Genomic DNA, 22817 nt, shown 5'->3' with positions numbered 1-22817 from the left:
CCTATTGTGAGTCAGCATCCACATATCAGAGAGAACATTCAGCCTTTGGTTATTTGGGATTGGCTTGTTTCACTTAGCATAATAGTCTCCAGTTCCATCCATTTATGGCAAATGCCATAATTTCATTCTTTATAGCCGAATAACATTCCATTGTGTATATGTACCACATTTTCTTTAGCCATTCATCTGTTGAAGGGTACCTAGGTTGGTTCCATAGTTTATCTATTGTGAATTGAGCTGCTATATACATTGAAGTGGCTGTGTCATTATAGTATGCTGATTTTAAGTCCTTTGAATATATACCAAGGAGTGTGATAACTAAGTCAAATAGTGGTTCCATTCCAAGTTTTCTGATGAATATCTACTGCTTTCCAGAGTGTCTGCACCAATTTGCAGTCCCAACAGCAATGTATGAGTGTACCTTTCTCCCCTCATCCTCACCAATATTTATTATTCCTTGTATTCTTGATAATTGCCTTTCTGACTGGAGTGAGAGGAAACCTCAGTGTGGTTTTAATTTGCATTTCTGTAATTATTGGAGGTGTTCAAAATGTTTTCTTATATTTGTCGACCATTTCTATTTCAACTTCTGTGAAGTGCTTGTTCAGTTCTTTGCCAATTTATTGATTGGATTATTTTTGGGGGGTGTTTTTTTTTTTTTTTTTTTTTTTTTGTTTTTTGTTTTTTTTTTTTTTTTTTTTTTAGTTCTTTGTATATCCTGGAGGTTAATGTTCTATCTGAGGTATAGGTAGCAAAGATTTTCTCCCATTCTGTTGTGTCTCTCTTCATATTCTTGATTGTTTCCTTTGCTGTGAAGAAGCTTTTTAGTTTGATGCCATCCCATTTATTGATTCTTGATTTTACTTTTTGCCCTTTAGGAGTCTTACTGAGGAAGTTAGTTCCTAAACTGACATAATGGAGAGTTGGGCCTGCTTTTTCTTCTAGTATGTGCAGGGTCTCTGGTCTAATGCCAAGGTCCTTGATCCACCTTGAGTTGAGTTTTGTGCTGGGTGAAAGATTAGGGTTCAGTTTCATTCTACTATGCAAGGATTTCTAGTTTTCCTAGCACCATTTGAAGAGGCTGTCTTTTCTCCAGTGTATTTTTGGTGCCTTTGTCTACTATGAGATAATTGTATTTATGTGGGTTTGTCTACTCTGTCTTCTATTCTGTTCTATTAGTGTTCCTGTCTGTTTTGGTGCCAATACCATGCCATTTTTGTTACCACAGCTCTGTAGTATAATTTAAGGTCTGGTATTGTAATGCCTCTTGCTTCACTTTTCTTGCTGAGGATTGCTGTAACTATTCTGGGCCTCTTATTTTTCCAAATGAATTTGATGACAGCTTTTTCTTTTTTTCTTTTTTTTAAATATTTATTTTTTAGTTTTAGGTGGACACAATATCTTTATTTTATTTTTATGGGGTGCTGAGAATCAAACTCAGTGCCTCATACATGCTAGGTGAGCACGCTACCACTTGAGCCACATCCCCAGCCCAGCTTTTTCTTTTTATGAAGAATATCATTGATATTTTAATAGGAATTGCATTAAATCTGTATAGTGCTTTTGTGAGTATGGTCATTTTGACAATATTAATTCTGCCTATGCATGAACATGGGAGATATTTCCACATTCTAAGGTCTTCTTTAATTTCTTTCCTTAGTGTTCTATAGTTTTCATTGTAGAAGTCTTTCACCTCTTTTGTTTGATTGATTCTCAAATATTTATTTTTTATTTTAATTTTTTCAGGTTACATAGTCATTAAGAGAAGATGGCTTTTTTAAAAATTTAATTTAATTTTTTTAAATACACAACAGCAGAATGCATTACAATTCTTATTACACATATAGAGCACAATATTTCATATCTTTGTATATAAAGTGTGTTCACGTCAATTCATGTCTCTATACATGTACTTTTTTTGCATTAGAATTCTTATTACACATATATACCACAATTTTTCCTATCTCTGTATACAAAGTAGATTGACACCCAATTCATGTCTTCATACATGTACGTTAGATAATGATATCCCTCAAATTCCTCCATCCTTGCTAATTCCCTGCCCCTTCCCTTCCCCTCGCACCCCTCTTCCCTATCTATAATTCATCGATTTCTCCCATGCTTCCCCTCCCTACCCCACTATGAGTCAGCCTTCTTATATCAGGGAGAAAACATTCAGCATTTGTTTTTTGGGGGTTGACTAACTTCACTTAGCTTTATCTTCTCTAAAGCCATCCATTTACCTGCAAATGCCATGATTTTATTCTCTTTTATTGCTGAGTAAAATTCCATTGTGTATATATGCCACATTTTTTTATCCATTCATCCACTGAAGGTCATATAGGTTGGCTCCACAGTTTAGCTATTGTGCTGCTATAAACATTGATGTGGCTGTGTCCCTGTAGTATGCTGTTTTTAAGTCCTTTGGGTATAGTCCAAGGAGAGGGACAGCTGGGTCAAATGGACATTCCATTCCCAGATTTCCAAGTAATCTCCATACTGCTTTCCATATTGGCTGTACCAATTTGCAGTCCCACCAGCAATGTATGAGTGTCCCTTTTCCCCCACATCCTCGCCAACACTATTGTTGTTTGTCTTTATAATAGCTGCCATTCTGACTGGAGTGAGATGTAATCTTAGAGTAGTTTTGATTTGCATTTCTCTGATTGCTAGAGATGATGAGCATTTTTTCATTTATTTGTTGATTGTCTATATATCCTCTTCTGAGAAGTGTCTGTTCTGGTCCTTGGCCCATTTGTGATTGGGTTATTTGTTGATTTTTTTTTTTTTTTGGTGTTTAGCTTTTTGACTTCTTTATATACCCTAGAGATTAGTGCTCTATCTAATGTGTGAGGGATAAAAATTTGCCCCCAGGGTAGGCTCTCTGTTCACCTCACAGATTGTTTCTTTTGCTGAGAAGAAACTTTTTAGTTTGATTCCATCTCATTTATTGATTCTTGGTTTTAATTCTTGTGCTATAAGAGTCTTATTAAGGAAGTTGGGGCCTAATCCCACATGATGAAGATTAGGGCCTACTTTTTCTTGTATTAGACACAGAGTCTCTGGTTGAATTCCTAGGTCCTTGATCCATTTTCAGTTAAGTTTTGTGCATGGTGAGAGATATGGGTTCAATTTCATTTCGTTGCACATGGATTTCCAGTTTTCCCAGTACCGTTTGTTGAAAATGCTATCTTTTCTCCAATGCATGTTTTTGGCACCTTTGTCTAATATAAGATAATTGTAATTTTGTGGGTTATTCTCTGTGTTCTCTATTCTGTACCATTGGACTTCCAGTCTGTTTTGGTGCCAATACCATGCTGTTTTGTTACTAGTGTTCTGTAGTATGGTTTAAAGTCTGGTATAGTGATGCCACCTGCTTTGCTCTTCCTGCTAAGGATTGCTTTTACTATTCTGGGTCTCTTATTTTTCCAGATAATTTCATGGTTGCTTTTTCTATTTCTATGAAGAATGCCATTGGGATTTTGATCAGAATTGCATTAAATCTGTATAGTGCTTTTGGTAGTATGGTCATTTTGATAATATTAATTCTGCCTATCCAAGAGCAAGGTAGATCTTTCCATCTTCTAAGGTCTTCTTTGATTTCTCTTTTTAGGGTTCTGTAGCTTTCATTGTATAGATCATTCACCTCTTTCGTTAAGTTGATTCCCAATTATCTTATTTTTTTTTTTAAAGAGAGAGTGAGAGAGGGGAGAGAGACAGAGAGAGAGAATTTTTTTAAATATTTATTTTCTAGTTCTCGGCGGACACAACATCTTTGTTGGTATGTGGTGCTGAGGATCGAACCCGGGCCGCACGCATGCCAGGCGAGCGCGCTACCGCTTGAGCCACATCCCCAGCCCCATTATTTTTTTTTTTTGAGGATATTGTGAATGGGTTAGTTTTCCTCATTTCCTTATCAGAGGCTGTGTCACTGATATACAGAAATGCCTTTGATTTATTGGTGTTGATTTTTTATCCTGCTACTTTGCTGAATTCATTTACTAGTTCTAGAAGTTTTCTGGTGGAGTTTTTGGGTCTTCTAGATATAGAATCATATCATCAGCAAATAGTGCTAATTTAAGTCCTTCTTTTCCTATACATATCCCTTTGATTTCTTTGGTCTAATTGCTCTGGCCAGTGTTTCAAGAACTATGTTGAGTAGAAGTGGTGAAAAAGGGCATCCCTGTCTTATTCCAGTTTTTAGAGGGAATGCCTTCAATTTTTCTCTGTTTAATATGATGTTGGCCTGAGGCTTAGCACAGATAGCCTTTACAATGTTGAGATATGTTCCTGTTATCCCTAGTTTTTCTAGTGTTTTGAACATAAAGGGCTGCTGTATTTTGTCAAATACTTTTTCTATATCTATTGAGATGATCATATGATTCTTGTTTTAAGACTATTGATGTGATGAATTACATTTATTGATTTCTGTATGTTGAACCAACCTTGCATTTCTGGGATGAATTCCACTTGATCATGGTGCACAATATTTTTTATATGTTTTTGTATTTGATTTTTCAGGATTTTATTGAGAATTTTTGCATCTCTCATTAGAGATATTGGTCTGAAGTTTTCTTTCTTTGAAGTGTCTTTGCCTGGTTTTGTGATCGGGGTGATATTGGCCTCATAGAATGAATTTGGAATTATTGCTTCTTTTTCTATTTCCTGAAATAAATTGAAGAGTATTTGTATTACTTCTTCTTTAAAGGTCTTGTAAGAACTTGGCTGTGTATCCATCTGGTCCTGGGCTTTTTTTGGTTGGTAAGATTTTGATGGCTTCTTCTATTTCCTCACTTGATATCAGTCTGTTTAAATTGTGTATATCTTCCTGGCTCAATCTGGGAAAATTGTATTACTTAAGAAATTTGTTGATGCCCTCAATGTCTTCTATTTTATTGGAGTATAAGATTTCAAAATAATTTCTAATTATCCTCTGTTTTTCTGTAGTGTCTGTTGTGATATTGCCTTTTTATCATATATGCTGGTGTTGAATTCTCTCTCTCCTTCTCTTTGTTAGCATGGCTAAGGGTCTGTCAATTTTATTTATTTTTTCAAAGAACCAACTTTTAGTTTTCTTAATTTTTTCAATTATTTCTTTTGTTTAGATTTCATTGATTTCAGCTCTAATTTTAATTATTTCTTGCCTTCTACTGCTTTTACTGCTGATTTTTTCTTCTTTTTCTAGGTCATTTAGATGTAGTGTGAAGTCATTTATTTGTTAAATTTTTTCTTCTTTTAAGGAATGAACGCCATGAAATGAATTTTCCTTTTAGTACTGCTTTCATAGTGTCCCAGAGATTTTGATAGGTTGTGTCTATGTTCTCATTTACCACTAAGAAGTTTTTAATTTCCTCTTTGATATCTTCTGTGACCCATTGTTCATTTAGTAGCATATTGTTTAGTCTTCAGGTGATGGAGAAATTTTTATTTTTTATTTTGTCATTGATTTCCAATTTCATTCCATTATGATCTGATAAAATGCATGGTAGTATCTCTACTTCTTTGTATTTGCTAAGAGTTGCTTTGTGGCATAGTATATGGTCTATTTTAGAGAAGGATCTATGTGCTGCTGCGAAGAAAGTGTATCTACTTGATGCAGTTTGAAATGTTCTATATATGTCAGTTAAGTCTAAGTTATTGAATGTGTTATTGAGTTCAATAGTTTCTTTATTCAACTTTTGTTTGGAAGATCTATGCAGTGGTGAGAGAGGTGTGTTAAAGTCACCCAAGATTTTTGTGTTGTGGTCAATTTGACTCGTGAACTTGAGAAGAGTTTGTTTGATGAACATAGCTGCACCACTGTTTGGGGCATATGTATTTATGATTGCTATGTCTTGTTGGTGTATGGTTCCCTTGTGCAGTATGTAATTTCCGTCTTAATCTTTTTCGTTTAACCTTGGCTTGACATCTTACTTTATTTGATATGAGTATGGAAACCCCTGCTTGCTTCCACAGTCTGTGTGAGTGGTATGATTTTTGCCAACCTTTCACCTTCAGTGTGTGTATGTCTTTTCCTATGAGAGAAGTCTCTTGGAGGCAGCATATTGTTGGGTCTTTTTTTTTTTTTTAATCCAATCTACTAGTCTATGTCTTTTGATTGGTGAGTTTAGGCCATTAACATTCAGGGTTATTATTGAGACATGATTTGTATTCCCAGCCATTTTTTATTTTTGTCATTTAACATGACTTGTTTTCTCCTCTGATTAGATTTTCCTTTAGTGTAATCCCTCCCTCTGCTTATTTTCCTCATTTTTTTTTTCATTTCCTCTTCTTTGAATATTTTGCTGAGGATGTTCTGAAGTGCAGGCTTTCTAGTTGTAAATTCTTTTAACTTTTGTTTATCGTGGAAGGCATCATCATCAAATCTAAAACTTGGTTTTGCTGGATATAAGATTCTTGGTTGGCATCCATGTTCTTTCAGAGCTTGGTATTTGTTGTTCCACAATCTCCGGGCTTTGAGGGTCTGGATTGTAAAATCTGCTAAGATACGAATTGGTCTCCCCTTATATGTGATCTGATTCCTCTCTCTTGTGGCTTTTAAGATCCTTATTCTGTATGCTAGGCATTTTCATTATAATGTGCCTTGGTGTAGATCTGTTGTAATTTTGTACATTTGATGTCCTGTAAGCCTCTTATATTTGTTTTTCCAATTCGTTCTTCATGCTTGGTAAATTTTCTGATATTATCTCATTGAATAGATTGTGTATTCCTTTGGTTTGAAATTCTGTGTCTTTCTCTATCCCAATGACTCTTAAATTTGATCTTTGTATGCTGTCCCATATTTCTTGAACGTTCTGCGTGTGGTTTCTTATCATTTTCACTGTGTGGTGTATGTTCTTTTCAAGATGATTTATTTGATCTTCATTGTCTAATGTCCTATGTTCTAAGTGGTCTACTTTGTTGGTGATGCTTTCATTTGAGTTTTTAATTTGGTTTATTATTTCTTTCATTTCAAGGATTTCTGGTTTTTTTTTTTTTTTTTTTGTAGAACCTCTATCTCCCTGTTGAAGTGATATTTTGCTTCTTGGATTTGTTTATGTATGTTTATGTAGCTCATTGTCAAAGTGATCTTTCACTGCCTGAATTTGTTCTCCTATGTCTTCTTTGACATCCCAAAATATTTTAACCATGAATATCCTGAAAACTTGCTGTAATTTTTTTCTGCTGTAGCTGCTAATGCTTCTAATGATGTGGTGTCTTCATTTGTTTGTGATATTTTCTTCCCTTGTCTTTTCAGGTTGCTCATGTTTCTTCCTTTCTAGCTCTGTGCATCTGGTGTGTTATTGTTTTTACCCTATAGATTTGTAGTGCTCTTGTAGGGTTCCAAGATCGCTCCTTTGTTGGGAAGGACAATGTTAATAGATCCCACTATCAGCAATACATCACCTATGAACAAATTGTTGTTATTAAGACATATACAGATTAGTCTCAATGTCCAGAAATGTTGGATTCAATTATTATTTAAAATATAATCAGTAGTTTCATAAAAAAGGTTTATAGTTTCTGGCAGTGGACATTAAACTAGGGATCAGGCGTAGAACAATATACTGAAGGGAAAAGATGAGAGGGTATAGAGTTAATGTATCTTAGAAAATGTGAATGAGAAATCTAATGAAGAGGTTTAGTAGCAGGAGAATAGATATGAAGTAATTTGAGTTAGACAATTATGTGGCAAGACAGTAGAGTACATAAAACAAACACACATGTATTTATAAAAATACAGGATGTAAAAATAGTACAATTTGGTGGGTGAAGGAAGATGAAAGAGAAAAAAAGGGAAAGAAGAATGAAAGAAAAAGAGAAGAGAAAGAAAAAAAGAAAGAAAGGGACTTATGCAATTGAGGTGATTCAGTCCTCAAAGTCCTATTTCACGCAAGGTTCTTGGTTTTCCATATGTTGGGGATGTGAGGGTCGGAGGATAGAAGGGTAGAAGAGAAAGAAAAGAAGAAAAAAAAAATACTCTTTAGAGATCTGTTTCTTTGTCTTCTCATCCAGTAGGTAGGGTTGTCTCATCCAGTAGGTGTCTCTGCCCTCAGGATGGTGTAGGTAACCAGGGTGTGAAGACTGGACTTGGTGTGGAGCGTCTGGAAGCAGGGAGTGCCGCTCACCAGTCCCAGTAGGGAAATAGTGCCTCACGGGTCTTTCTTTGTGATCACTCATCTGACTTGCGCCCCCGGTATCATCTCCTTCTCTTGCCTGGAGATTTCCCAGATCCTAGACTCTCTGTCATGCTCCGGACTTTAGTCCCCTCCCCTCTCTTACTTATCAGGTCCCAACTGCGGGACCTCTCACCCCCAGGCTCACTCCATGTGGGCAGCGCCCTGTTCACACTCCAGTCCTGTCCAACTTAGAGCTATTTTTGTGTTGGGTGGCCACTGTGCTGAGTTACCACAGCTGGAGGGGGGGGCTGGAAATCAGGTACCTGCTCATATGGTGATCCGGTTTTCTAAGATGGAGTCGGTCTGCCTCCAGTGCCAGGGTGTCTGGTGATGTGGTGGAAGCTGGGCGATGGCCTTGTGCTATGGATAGGCAGCATCCGGGTGACCTGCATGGGAGCGGTGAGCAGTCTGGAGTTCTGCAGAGGTAGGTATTTCCTCTAAGCCATTTGTGAGCCATGCGTGAGCTAGAACTGCGGGCTTTGGGGCTGGAGTCTGGAGACCTACTCGTGCCCAGAGGCTCTGATTTCTGCACTGGTGGTTGCAGCGCTGGTTATTTCTGTGAAAAATCCAATGTTTAGGGGTCTTCCCACACTCTCTGAGATGCTGTACCCCGTCTAGGCGAAACCCTGTGGAGAAGCTGCTCATCTGTTCTCCTAGCTTCATGCCACAGAGCAGCCAGAAACAGGACTTCTTCTATTCTGCCATCTTCCTCCCTCCCTCCAAGATGGAATTTTTAAAGTGTTCCCTGGATGTTGCAAGTAGGCCCTGAGTTACGTCCAAGAAGTCAGAAGAAGAGCACAAGACAGCTAAATGTCTGAATTTGGGAACTAGGGAGAGAAGGGAAGGAAAGAGAAGAGAAAGAGGTGGGAATAGGTAGGGAGGTGGAACTAATGAGGAGGAGAGGTCTGTGGGAATTCTCTTATTTTATTTTTTGAGGCTGTTGTAAATGGGATAGTTTTTCTAATTTCTCTTTCACTTGATTCATCATTGTTATATAGGAACATAGTTGATTGATAGGTGTTAATTTTACATCCTGCTACTTTGCTGAATTCATTTATGAGTTCAAGAAGCTTTTTGGTGCAGTTTTTGGGTCTTCTAAATATAGAATCATGTTGTTTACAATTAGGGATAGTTTGAGTTCTTCTTTAACTATTCAGATCCATTTAATCTCTTTCCTTTGTCTAATTGCTATGGACTAGGACTTCAAGGACTAATGTTGAATAGAAGTGGTGAAAGAGGGCATCACTGTCTTGTTCCAGTTTTTACAGGGAATGTTTTCATTTTTTTCTCCATTGAGAATGAGGTTGGTCTTGGGTTTAGCATATATAGCTTTTACAATGTTGAGATCTATTTCTACTATCCCTAGTTTTTCTAGTGTTTTGAGTATGAATGTGTGCTGTATTCTGTAAAATGTTTTTCATTCATCTATCAAGATAATCATGTGATTCTTGTCTTTAAGTCTATCGATGTGATGAATTACGTTTATTAATTTCCGTATACTTAACCAACCTTGCATCCCTGAGATAAACCCCACTTGATCATGGTGCACTGTCTTTTTATTACATTTTATATGCAATTTGCTAGTTTTTATTAAGAATTTTTGCGTCTATGTTCAGCAGGGATGTTGGTCTGAAGTTTTCTTTTCTTCATGTGTTTTTGGTTTTGGTAGCAGGGTGATACTAGCTTCATAGAATGAGTTTGGAAAGATTCCCTTTTTATTTCATGGAATAATTTGAGAAGGATTAGCATTAATTCTTCTTTGAAGGTCTGATAGAACTCTGCTGAGAATCTGTCTGATCTTTGGGGGTTTTTTTGTTGGTGGGATTTGGATGGTGTCTTCAATTTCATTGCTTGAAGTTGATCTGTTTAAATTTTCTGTGTCCTCCTGGTTCAATTTAGATGGTTTATAGCTCCAAAAATTTGTCAATGTCTTTAAGATTTTCTGTTTTATTGGAGCATATATTTTGAAAATAGTTTCTGATTATCATTTGTATTTCAGTAGTATCTGTCATGATATTTCCAATTTCATCATGAATTTTAGTAATTTGAGTTTCGTCTTCCTTCATTAGATTGGCTAAGGGTTTACTAGCTTTATTTATTTTTTCAAAGAACCAATTTTTTGTTTCATTGATTTTTTAAAATTGTTCTTTTGTTTCAATTTTATTGTTTTCAGCTCCGAGTTTAATTATTTCCTGTCTTCTATTGCTTTTGGTGCTGATTTACTCTTATTTTTGTAGAGTTTTGAGATATATAGTTAGATTATTTAATTGTTGGGTTTCTATTCTTTTAATGAATGAGTTCAAAGCAATGAACTTTCCTCTTAGAACCTGCTTTTATAGTGTCCCAGAGATTTTGATATGTTATGTCGCTATTTTCATTTACCTCTAAGTATTTTTTAAATTTCATCCTGATTTATTCTACTATTCATTGGTCATTCAATAGTGTATTATTTAGTCTCTAGGTATTACAGTAGCTTCTATTTTTTTTTTAATTTGTCATTGATTTCTAATTTCATTCCATTATGATCAGATAGAATGCTGGGTAATATTATTTTTTTTTTGTTTGCTGAGAGTTGTGTATTAAGAGAAGGATCCATGTGGTGCTGAGAAAAAAGTATATTCAGTCATTGACAGATGAATTATTTTATATATTTCTGTTAAGTCTAAATTATTAATTGCAACTTTCAGTTCTATTGCTTTTTTATTTAGTTTTTGTTTGGAGGATCTATCAAATGGTGAGACAGGTATGTTAAAGTTACCCAGTATTATTGTGTTGTTGTCTGTTTGCTTCTTGAAATTGAGAAGAGTTTGTATGATGTATGTAGATGCTCCATTATTTGGAGCATAAATATTTTTAATTGTTATGTCTTGTTGTATATTTCCCTTAAGCCATATGAAATGTCCTCCTTTCTCCCTTCTGATTAACTTTGGCTTGAAGTTCACTTTATCTGATATGAGGATAGAAACTCCTGATTTTTTATGAGATACATGTGAATGATGTATTTTTAAAACATTTTTTTAGTTGTAGATTGACACAATACCTTTATTTAGTATTTTCATTTTTTATGTGGTGCTGGGGTTTGAACCCAGTGCCTCATACATGCTAGGCAAGTGCTCTTCCACTGAGCCACAACCCCATTCTGAATATTGTATTTTTTACCTTCAGTCTGTGGATGTCTTTGCCTATAAGGTGAGTCTCTTGGAGACACAGCTTATTTGTTGGGTCTTGTATTTTAATCCAATCTGGCCATATATATCTTTTGAGTGTCTGAGTTAAAAAATCAGCTGAGGTTCGGATTGTTCTCCATCTAAACGTGATCCATTGTTTTTCTATAGCAGCCTTTAAATGTCTATCCTTATTCTGTATATTCTATATTTTAGGTATTGTCATAATAATGTTCCTTGGTGTGGGCCTTTTGTCATTTTGTATATTTGGGTTCCTGTAAGCCTTCTGTATTTGATTTTTTCCATTTAATTCTTAAGGGTTGGGAAATTTTCTGATATTATTTCTTTGAAAAGGTTGTGCATTCAAGCCTTCATGTATCCTAATAAATCTTAGGTTTGGTCTTTTCATGCTATTCCAATTTATTTGGAAATTTGGTCCATGGTCTCTTAAAGACTTTTCTCTGTGGTCAACTTTATTTTCAAGGTTATATATTTTATCTTTACGCTTGAAACTCTGTCTTCCAAGTAGTCTAGTCTGTTGGTGATACTTTCCAATGAATTTTCAAGTTGGTTTATTGTTTCCTTCATTTTGAGGATTTTTGCTTGATTTTTTTCCACAATCTTTATCTCTTTATTGCAGTGATATTTCACTTCTTGTATCTCTGTCATTTCTTTTACCTCATAGATCAGTTTAACCATGAACTTAATGAATTCTGTCTCTGCCATTTCCTCCAGTGTGGTGTCAATGGAGTCTGTTGTTGAGATATTCTATGTTTTTTTCTGGATGGTTTGTTCCCTTGCTTTTTCATATTGCTTGTGTGTCTCACCAGCTATCTGGATGAATCTGAAGCTGTAGATTTTCTACCTTATGAGTTTATAGTGTCCCTCTCTGTTACTAGTACCTCACAGTTTGTGAGGAAGCCTAATGATAGCAACAAAGTATGCAAACAATATATAGTGGTTGACTAGGTACTTGGTTCATATTTTTATATCTACAGTGTTAATTGGTTCAATATGGAGAAATATTAGAATCAGCAATTTCCATCAGTAAAAACAGTAAATAATCATGAATTATATCTGGCATAAAATCAAACAATAAGTGTTGTCTATAACTTCTGTTGTATTAATTATTGCTGTAGAATTGGTGGTAGGGGCAGATGTTCTATACATAGTCTTAAGAGGTGTTAAATTGAGTATGAGAAAAGAAGATAGGAGGGTAAAAAAGTGTTTGCAATTTGAAAGGGTGAATAGGGCAGATGCAGTGGTATCTTAGGATATGTTGTTAATTAGGAAGGGGAAGAAGAAAATAGAATTACGATTATAAAGGAGGAGAGAGAATGGAATTTGGCTGTCAGCAATTCAAAAAAGAGAGAAGAACACAAAGGATTTAGAGTAGTGCAAAGACTACACAAACAAAATTAAAACATGCTAATCACAAACCCTAACCCTCAAAATATAGAGCATGGGAAAATAACACCTTAAAACAAGGGCTAGAAATGAGGAGAAACAAATACAGATTGTGAAAAAAATGAAGCAGAAATCCTCAAAAATGAAGGAAATAATAAAACAATAAACCAACTTGAAAATTCATTGGAAAGCATCACCAACAGACTAGATGAATAGGTGTCATTGAATCAATCAGTGCACATTCCAATAAAACAAAAACTAAATAGGGAAAAGTAAAACAGAACAACAACAACAACAAAAATGGTGTGTGTGGGGGAATCTTGTTGAAAAGTTAAGAAATTAAGGAGTCATTTCTACTATGGTGGACAAAATAGCAAATATGTTCACAGTCCATGCCCAATTGATTTTGTTTTCATTTCTTCTTGAGGTATGAACTGAGAATGGGAATATGGACTATAAGTTGTCAAGTCCTTCCTTTTTATTGTGTTACTCACCAAGTTGAAGGTTGAGGTTTAAGACTTCCAAACTTCCCTTCTTGGACTCACAGGATGGGGAGAGCCAGCTTATCTCCTGTCTATTCAACTTGCATTCCCTCCAGGAAAAATGTTCTTGGTTTCTGATTTTCCAGGGGCTTGTTAGGCTCAGTTAAGTCTTTGGCAGTCTCAGGTTTATGTGGATCTATTCATGAACTCAGGGATCTGGGTTTCCAGTTCTTGTTATTGCATAGCACTGTAGTCCCAAGATGATCCCTGGATCAGTTCTCTGCAGGTGATTGATAAACTCAGGGCAACTCTTTTTAGACCAGTTTAATAAGTTGAACAGTCTCTGGATTGGCTAGGGCATACTGCTCCTCCAGTCTCACGATTTTTCATTCTCAGCCTCAAGGAAAAGCAGTATTTCTGCTGCTTGATAAATGGTGCTTCACCTCTGATCTGCCATCTTGTCTCCTCTAAAATAGGTTTTATGTCTTTCCAAAATTACTGAAACATTTTTGACATGTTTGTGTATCCCCTTTCCTGAATCTAATGATGGCTGTTGTCAGAAAGCTTGCTTTGTTGATATATGAATTAATTTTACTTTTTACAAATACCAATTTGTGGTAGCAAGGGCAATGGGGCCCAGTTCTATTGCCAGTTCACTAAATATTCAGGTAGAAAGGAAAAACCAAAGAAATTATTTGAAGGGTGTTCCTACTTATTGATTAATTCTTAGCCTTTTTGTACCTCCTGGAGGCCAAAAAGTATTATTTCTTTTTAGTTCTTTCCCAAATCAATAAAAGATGAGAATAACTTGAAAAAGATAAGGTAATACAGTTTTTATTTCAGAAATTATCAGAGAAAACACACTAAATATTACAATCTGCTCACTTCAGTTTTGATGAATTGTAGGAATTAGCATTTTCTCTCAACACAACTGGAGAGATTTCTAAGCAATGATCATAGAATCATTTAAGTCATATTGGATATCCCACTTTATCTAAGATAAGTAATTGTAGTATGCATTAATGCTGTTCTAGAATTTCACTCTGATACCTCCCTACAGCTACCATACACCAATCCAAATCCTTCAATGCCAGTCAGGAATCTTAGGGGGAAGAGTTTATGTTGTTCCATCTCAGGGTCTCTCATTTAGTATAAGTATATATATTCTTACAAAGAAACATTCACCAGTGAAATGTTTATCACTCACAATGAGAGCATACAAAATGAGGACAGTGTATTTTTTATGCTTTCTTTTATCTCATCTGCAAAATGGAGATAATGATAATTCCTACTTTATAGAGCTGCTCTTATATTTAGAAGAGTTAATACCTTAAAGTCATATTGTCATATGTAACTTTTTAATTTAATTTTATTTTTGGGGGTGCTAGAAATCAAATCCTAGACACAGAGAATGTTTAGCAAATGCCCTACCACTGAGTTACATTCCCAGCCCCTTTAAAGTCATATTAGAATAGAGCTTCAGATCTAGTAAGTGTTCAGTAAACGTTATCTATTATTAATAAGTTTAATAGGATTATGCTAATCATGTTATATATTTCTGATTTCATTAATCACTTTTGACAACTCTTCTTCTATTTGGCAGTGGAGAGTTCGTTTAAAACTCATCATTTGAGTATTTGTTCAAATTATATTTCATGAATATTTTACCTTCCCTTAGGATTTTCCCCAAGCTTGACATAGGAATTTATTAATTCTAATTCTTTATTTGAAGATTTTTAAGAATTTTAAAATTTTATGTGTGTATATGTATACACAAACACACACATTTGAAGAGAGAAAGTGAGGAGTGAGAAAGCATTGCGTTTTGAAGCTTTGAGCTGACATGCTCATTGATAGATTTAATAATATGACAAAATGTCACTGTCATTTCTGGGCATTTTGCCCATTCAGACTGCCAGTAGTACCCAATAAAGGTAAAGAAACTTGATTTTAAATTTAAACTAAAAATTAAAGTGAAAGTGGTTGTAATAGCTAATTAGAGTTGAGTTCCTTGATTTCTTCTCACTTCTGCACATTACAGAGTAATGAAACATTTTAAAATTTTTATTTTCAAAAGAGATTCCTTCTTTAACCATATTGCAGCTCTTGTGTTGGCTATAACAGTAAATTGTGATGGATTTCTTTAATGTAAAAGATAGATAATATGTACACTGAACCTTTTGCATGAGTACACTTCCATCTCCAAAGTATATGAATTCTCATAATTGAAAAGAAACTTAAAATCTTTTAATATTGTAATACTTAAACAAGAGGGGAAAGAATATGGCTACAATTATTAGGCTTTTACTTAGTAAAGTCTTCATTTGTGGAATATGTAGAAAAGAGTGGATAGTTTTTAAATCATAATTTGTTCTTCCAATGAGCAATTAAGTTATATGACTAACAATATTGCTTTTTCCAATAACAGACCTCTGGGCACTAATTTTAACTTGTTAATTTAAGTTAATTTTCATGTGCTAGAGGAACTGTGAAGGTACAGTCTGTTTCCCCTTAACTTTTTTAAATCAAGAAATAAGACATGCATGGACAGAGGCCCACAAACCAAGTATAGACCCACACATAGACCCATGTATACCAGGTATACACCCACGTAGCCACCATTAGAAACAGAACAAAAAATAGCATCTCAGAGTCCCACCCTTCTATTTAACCTTCCAAGAAGACAACCATTATCCTAAATTATAAATCATATGTTGGTTTTTCTGTTTTTGAACTTTTTATAGGGAGAATCATACAGTTTGCATTGCTTGTGTTGTATCTTTTGGATCAGTATTATGTTCATGGGATTCATATACTTATTTACTTATTTACATGTAGGCATAGTTATTTCATTTTAATTTTCTTTCTTTTTTTTGTACCAGGGTTAAACCTAGGGGTGCTTAACCACTGAACTATATCCCCAGTCTTTTTTATTTTTTAGATTTTGAGACAGGATCTCAGTAATTTGCTTAGGAGAGTCGCTAAATTGATGAAGCTGGCTTTGAACTTGCAATACTCCTTCCTTAGCCTCCTCAGCTGCTGAGATTATAGGAATGCACCACTGCACCTGGCTGGCATAGTTATTTTTAATGCTATGTACTAGGTCATTGTATGAGTATTCTATTTATCCAATCTCCTGTTAAAAGATATTTGCATGGTTTAAAGATTTTTCTATTAAGAATGATGCTACTTTGAAAATTTTCTCTTTTGGTTTGTATTTCTGAAATGCATGTATGTAAGAGTAACACTGCTAGATCATAAGATAGAAATACAATTCGTTTTAAGATATATTTCCAATTTGTCAAGGTATGTTTGTCAGTTTCCACAAGCAATACCCAAATAGTTCAGTTCTTTATATATAATCAGTCTTTTCAATACTAACTCTTCCATTGGGTATGATATGAATAGGAATTTTGTTGCTATGTCTGCTAAATGAATTTTTATATATTCTTGTTAATTTGGAATGCTGTTTCATAAAGTATCTGCTTATTTGCTTTTCCTACTTTTTAAAAATTTGATTTTTTAGATTATTTTAATGTATTTTATGTATTTTTATGAGAATTCTTTGTTGGTTATTTGTACTACAAATATATTCTCCCTAATTTGACATGTACTCTAATTTATGAATATTTACCTTAATGGTTATTTTGTCTTTCTCTTCCTTATGCATAACAATATCATCCTTTGTTATTTTTGAAACCTTTGTGTGTATGTGTGTGCATGTGCACGTTTATGTTTTGTCTTTTACATTTGATGTTTGATTCTCCTTGAATTTACTTTTTTGTAGATATGAGAAAAAGCTCATGAGATATTCTATTTTTCCCTATTTTTTCAATACCAATCTTCTCCATTCCTCTTATAGTGTTTTCCCAAATGACTACATGCTATTTTGGGTTTTATCCAATTGATTCAATGCCATTATGGAAAATAGCATTCTTCTATTCCTTGTCTGCTCTATAATGTTTCTTTTCTCCTAAGTCAAGTATCCATATTTTTGAGAATTTGTGTGGTTTTATCCTTTGATGCATTTTTATTGTGTTGCATCAAAACCAAATTGGCTTAAGTACTATTATTTTATAGTTCTTGATATGTAGTAGTATAAGCACTCAAAGTTTGTGGCTTTTCTCAAGTGTTTTCTTATATCTTCCATTTTCATTTCTACATAAGTGTTAGGATCACTTATAAATTTCCACCAAAAAGTACCTTTATGATATTTTGATTATGATTCATATTTAATCAAATTAGAAAAAATTGACATCTTTACAATATTCCTCCTCTTATTAAGGTCTTTTCAAGTTCATCTTAGTGATGTTTCATAGTTTTCTGTGTACAACTTTTGCACATATTTTGGTAGATTTTTCCCTGGATATTTAACATCATTTGGAGGTATTGTTAATGGTATTTATCAATTTGATTTTCTATATTTTTATATGCTATCTAAAAATAAAGTTGATTATTGCATGCAGTTATTTATCAGACTAATTTGTTGATAAGGCAATTTACTAATTCTATTTTTAATTAGGTTTTGGGGGATAATTTTGAATAATATGTTATCTGTAAATACCATATAACTGTTTTTCTCCCTTTCCAATCATTACATGTTTAATTTTTTTTTTTTGCCTTACTATCTTTGCATGGGTCTTCAATTAAATATAGAATAGCATGCAACATGTTGTTCAGTTTTATGGGAAAACCTTCCAACATTTATCATTGGGTACAAGATTTGCTGGATGTTTCTTATAGAAAATTTGATCAGGTTTTGAAGTTTATTTTTATTTCTAGCACTTACGTGTTTTCAAGTTGAACAGATATTTAATTTTTAAGCAATAGATTTCTTTCTAACTTTGGCCTAATCAACATATTTTTCATTTTCAAAGTGATTTACTTTACAAATATTATTTAGAAGTTTGCATGAGGCCATTATACTGTTGCTCTTCAATGTAGTTTCATTAAGGTCAAAGATAATCCCCTTTGAATTTTTTTGACATTTGTTTATTTGCCAGCATTTAATTAGTTTTTATAAGAATTTCAGCTTGAACATATTGTGTATTTTGTATGTGTCAAATATTATTTTCCATGGAATTATATTAAACCATGTTTGCTTATTGTGCTTTTCAAGTCATATGTGTTTATTAATTCTTGTTTACAAAGAATTGTTTACAAATTACTACATTAAATTTTTAAAATTTTTACTTATATTTGTATACTCTAACAATTTAGTCAATTTTACTTCATACATTGTTGAGGTTGTTACCACGAGCCTTCACTTGTGCAATTATAATATCTTCATGGCATATTGAAACTTTTATGCCTATGAAATTACTTTTATACCTGGTGATGCTCTGTGTCCTAAGTGCTACTTTGCTTCCATGATTACAGGTATATTCATTTTCTTCTAGTTAATATATATAGCACATTTTTATTTTAACTGATATAAAAAGCATGAAAGTAGTACATATTAGTAGGTACCATGTAATGTTTGATACATGTATACATGGTGTAATGCTTAAATAAGGTAAAATTTATATACTCAAACACTTATCATTTTTTGTGTTTAATACTTTTCAAATAATTTCTTCTAGCTTTTTGAAATGTATGGTAAAAAATTGTTATTTATTGTCACCATACCATACAGTGGTACCCTGGAGCTTCTTGCTCTTTTCCAACTGTAATTAGTACCCATTGTTGAACCTTTCCTCATTCTTCTACCCCACTTTCCTTGGCCTCTGGTGACCACTATCTACTCTCAACTTCTATGAGATCAGCATTTTTAGATTTCACATATAAAGTGAGATCATACAGTATTTGTTTTTCCGTGCCTGACTTATTTCACTTAATGTAATTATCTCCAATTATATTCATGTTGCTGCAAATGACATTTTATGCCAGAATAGACTGTGTATATGCACCGCAATTTCATTATCCATTCATCAGTTGATGGACATTTTGGTTGTTTCCATTTCCTGACTATTGTAAATAGTGCTGCAAAGAACATGGGAGTATCGATATCTCTTCAACATCACTTCCATTTCTTTAGATATGTATCCAGGAGTAGGATTAACCTACATTTCAGTGCATTAACTCTCTATTTACATGATCTAATCTGCTATTCAACTTGTCCATTGATTTCTCAACTTTATTAATAGCATTTTTTTTATTTCTAAATTTTATCCTTGGTTAATTTTTAGGTAATTTATAACTCAATTAAATTCTCAATCTGGAACATAGTACATGTAGTTAATTTTAAATCTGTGTTTTGCACTTATAATATCTAGCACTTCTATGTATCTGTTTTTATTGTATGTGTCTTTATTTTATGTGTGTATGTACATGTATACACAAACACACACATCTTAGTCTATGATGGTATTAATTTTCCCTAGAAAGTATATATGTTTCTTTGGTGGTAATTGCCAGGATACACTAGCTTTAGTCTACTGAATACTTTCAAGGAAGCTGAGGATCAGAAAAATCAAGTAACAAGTAACAAGGTTACATAGTAAGTGACAGAGCCAGATTTTGAGCTTACTAGTATTAATCTTACCAATACAATTCGCTTTCTCCAATATTATGCTACACAGACCACCAAACTGTAGAACTGCTATTCAAAATGGCCCCTTGGGAACTTGCTGTTTCCCAGTCTAAGCTAGTAATATTTTTGTGATTCCAATTTTAACAAATAATTAGACAATGTAGTATGAGACATTTGATAAATTGTAGAAAGCAAAAATAGATTGAAGTTTTTTACTCCATTCAAAAATTAGAATGCATCACAACCTATAGAATTTACAGTGTCTTGTTTAAACATGAGAGGGATATGTGGATTAATAGATCTCTGAAATTTATATTTTAAATGAGAATCCCTATTCATTAGTATCACGTTCAGACTATACCCTTCTAAGCATTGAAATACAAATATCAAGAAAAGGTGTATAAATTATTTTTGTATATGCATGCATCATGAATGTTTGAAATCTTCCCTGGCAACCATTATAGACCTCAAGTCTATAGCATACAAAATTAGGCTTAATTACTTTAAATCACAGCTAGAAGGCAATGAATCCAGTAACCAATCCCTGTTCTCTTTCTCAAATCCAGTTTATTCACAATCCAATAATTCTGACTTGACAATTGGAATATTCAATAGTAATGTGTGTTCAAGCAAGATACTAGAAATCTCTGGGAATGTTTAAAACTCAAATTGTGATTAACAGTAGCTGAGTGAATTATATTTTGGAATTTCTTTTCTTTTAGTTATTTGAAGTTTTTTATGTCAGTTTTTATATTTGTTCTTTTTAGATATATTTGAATGTATTTTAATATATTATACATACTTGGAATATATATAATAGAGTGTATTTGACCTATTATACATACATGGAATATAACTTATTCTAATTAGGAATTTCTTATGTAGTTGATTTTAATAGGATTTTATTTAGTTATTGGGAATGTTTTGTTTTATAGTGTAAAATTTCAAAACAAAATTTAACTTAAAGTCTTTTCTCTATAGGGATGTACAAAAAATACAATTTTACTCAACAACCTCATCATCCAAGAAATATGCCAGGCAGAATGATTTTACCAAATATAATAAGACTATTTATGATGTGCTGCTCCACTTGAGTGGAAGAATGCCACCTGGAATTAATTCAAGTCAATCTTTACCCATGGATAACCCTGAAAGAATAACTCAACTTTATTTTCAACATTCCTCACTTCTGGAATTTCTCAAGTAAGAGCATGGATGTGCTTAATTTAAGCTTCCAATTATGGCTTGGGAGGATAGATAGATAAATAGGTAAATACATTGATAGACTGATTTTGAAATTATTTGTATTTTAACCAAATATTTATTGTTATATACTCTGTAATATATATCATAGAAAAATTCATACTAGTTAATAGAAAATAATCATTCCATAATATTTTGGATTTATAATCTAAGGCAGTCATTCTCAAATTTTATTATAATTCATCCAAATCACTGGTAGAACTTGTTAAAACAATTTGCTGGCCCTTACCTATGGAGTTTATGATGTTACTTGGCATTTATAACAAGTTACAAGATAATGCTGATAGTCCTGGTCTATGACCTTATTTTTAAAATTCTGATCTATTGCACATATAAAAAAGCACTGAGCAAAAGAGGAATGAAACCAATAATCTTTGTTTCTCAGATAAGTGTTAATATATTATGGATACTGTGAACTTTTCATTTCCATTAATAAAGTCTTGGATATTAAAATAATAGGCAGGCAAAAATTTCACAAATGTTTAGTATAAACCATGGGAGAAAATACTTGTCATCATAACGTCTATGTTCCTCTACAGAGATTGAATGGCAAATGGCCAAGAAATAGAAGAGCAGCATATATTAAAAGTCTGAGAGGAGGGCTGCTGAATTTATATTGCTTCTCTTGCCTGCATTTATAGCATCCTTGTTCACTAAAATGCCCTATATCCATAGGCAGTGTTATTACTTTCATATTCTTTCATCACCAAAATACCATTGGTTACTCATAATTATTTATATTATAGTGTTAATTTATCTTGAAATACATTAATGTACTTTTGCATCTTTGTTTATAGAATCTGTCCCACAGTTGGTCAGAGATATTCATCTATCTTATTAAGGATTGGCAATGAAGGTCAAGTAGATTCTTAGAGCTTGAATGCAAATGAAAGATTTGACATTCAGTTCTTTTATTTACAAATCAGGATTTTTTTGAGTCTCTAACAGTACTATGTATTGGACATAGTTCTGAACAAAATATTTTTTTTCATTTGTTAGACTCACTATCATAGTACTAGTTCAAACTGGCTTAGGCTCCTTTTGACTTGCAATAGTGCCAGTAGTTTCTAAGTCACTGAAAATGACTTTAGTTCAAGACCCAGGTAGCTTGTCATGAAATTTGCCATGATAGAACACTAGAGGGACCCACCCCACTGAAGAGGAAGAAGAGTGGCAGATGGCTGGCTCTGAAGTTATAATATGAATTACAAATATTTGACAACAGGGGAGTGACAGAGTCAGTGATGGTGACCTCTTGATCCTTGGCGGAGTTAAGAACGCCAGGCACAGTGGCCCACACCTGTAATCCCAGGGGTCTCAGGAGGCTGAGGCAGGAAGATCGAAAGTTCAAAACCAGCCTCAGCAAAAGCGAGGCCCTAAGCAACTCAGTGAGACCCTGTCTCTAAATAAAATACAAAATAGGGCTGGGGATGGGGCTCAGTGGTCGAGTGCCCCTGAGTTCAATCTCCGATACCAAAAAAAAAAAAAAAAAGACACGAGATCCCCATCTCAGACATCAGCAGCATATGATCACATGACGAATAGGTTCCCAGCAGAAAGGGCACATTTTTGAAGAGACCAAGGATCATGAAAAGCAGTAATAGACCTTTATATGTACAGATACACAGATCCCTCTCCCCTATCTTATGTTAACCCAAATGTATAACTAATACATGTTCTGAGAGGCTCTTGTACAATTGGGGCCCTCTTTTAAAATAATAATAGATTCATGGTTTTAGAAGGTATCATGAATGTAAAGAAGCCTGGAGTTGAAGCTTTATTTACTTGGCAGTGAATTTACATTTACATC

The 22817-nt window shown here is 33.8% G+C and overlaps 1 protein-coding gene across 1 annotated transcript in view; it reads left to right on the top strand.

Annotated features, from left to right (window-relative positions):
• Cfap47 (cilia and flagella associated protein 47) overlaps positions 1 to 22817 on the top strand; it is a 416223-nt gene that overhangs the window by 138076 nt on the left and 255330 nt on the right. Inside the window, 1 exon segment of the mRNA XM_077793662.1 lies at positions 20726 to 20947. Coding sequence (XP_077649788.1) covers positions 20726 to 20947 — 222 coding nt within the window.

Source organism: Urocitellus parryii, chromosome X (assembly GCF_045843805.1).
Source record: "Urocitellus parryii isolate mUroPar1 chromosome X, mUroPar1.hap1, whole genome shotgun sequence".
Lineage (NCBI taxonomy): Eukaryota > Metazoa > Chordata > Mammalia > Rodentia > Sciuridae > Urocitellus > Urocitellus parryii.
Note: the sequence above shows the minus strand (reverse complement) of the source record. Positions and strands in the feature narration are given on the sequence as shown.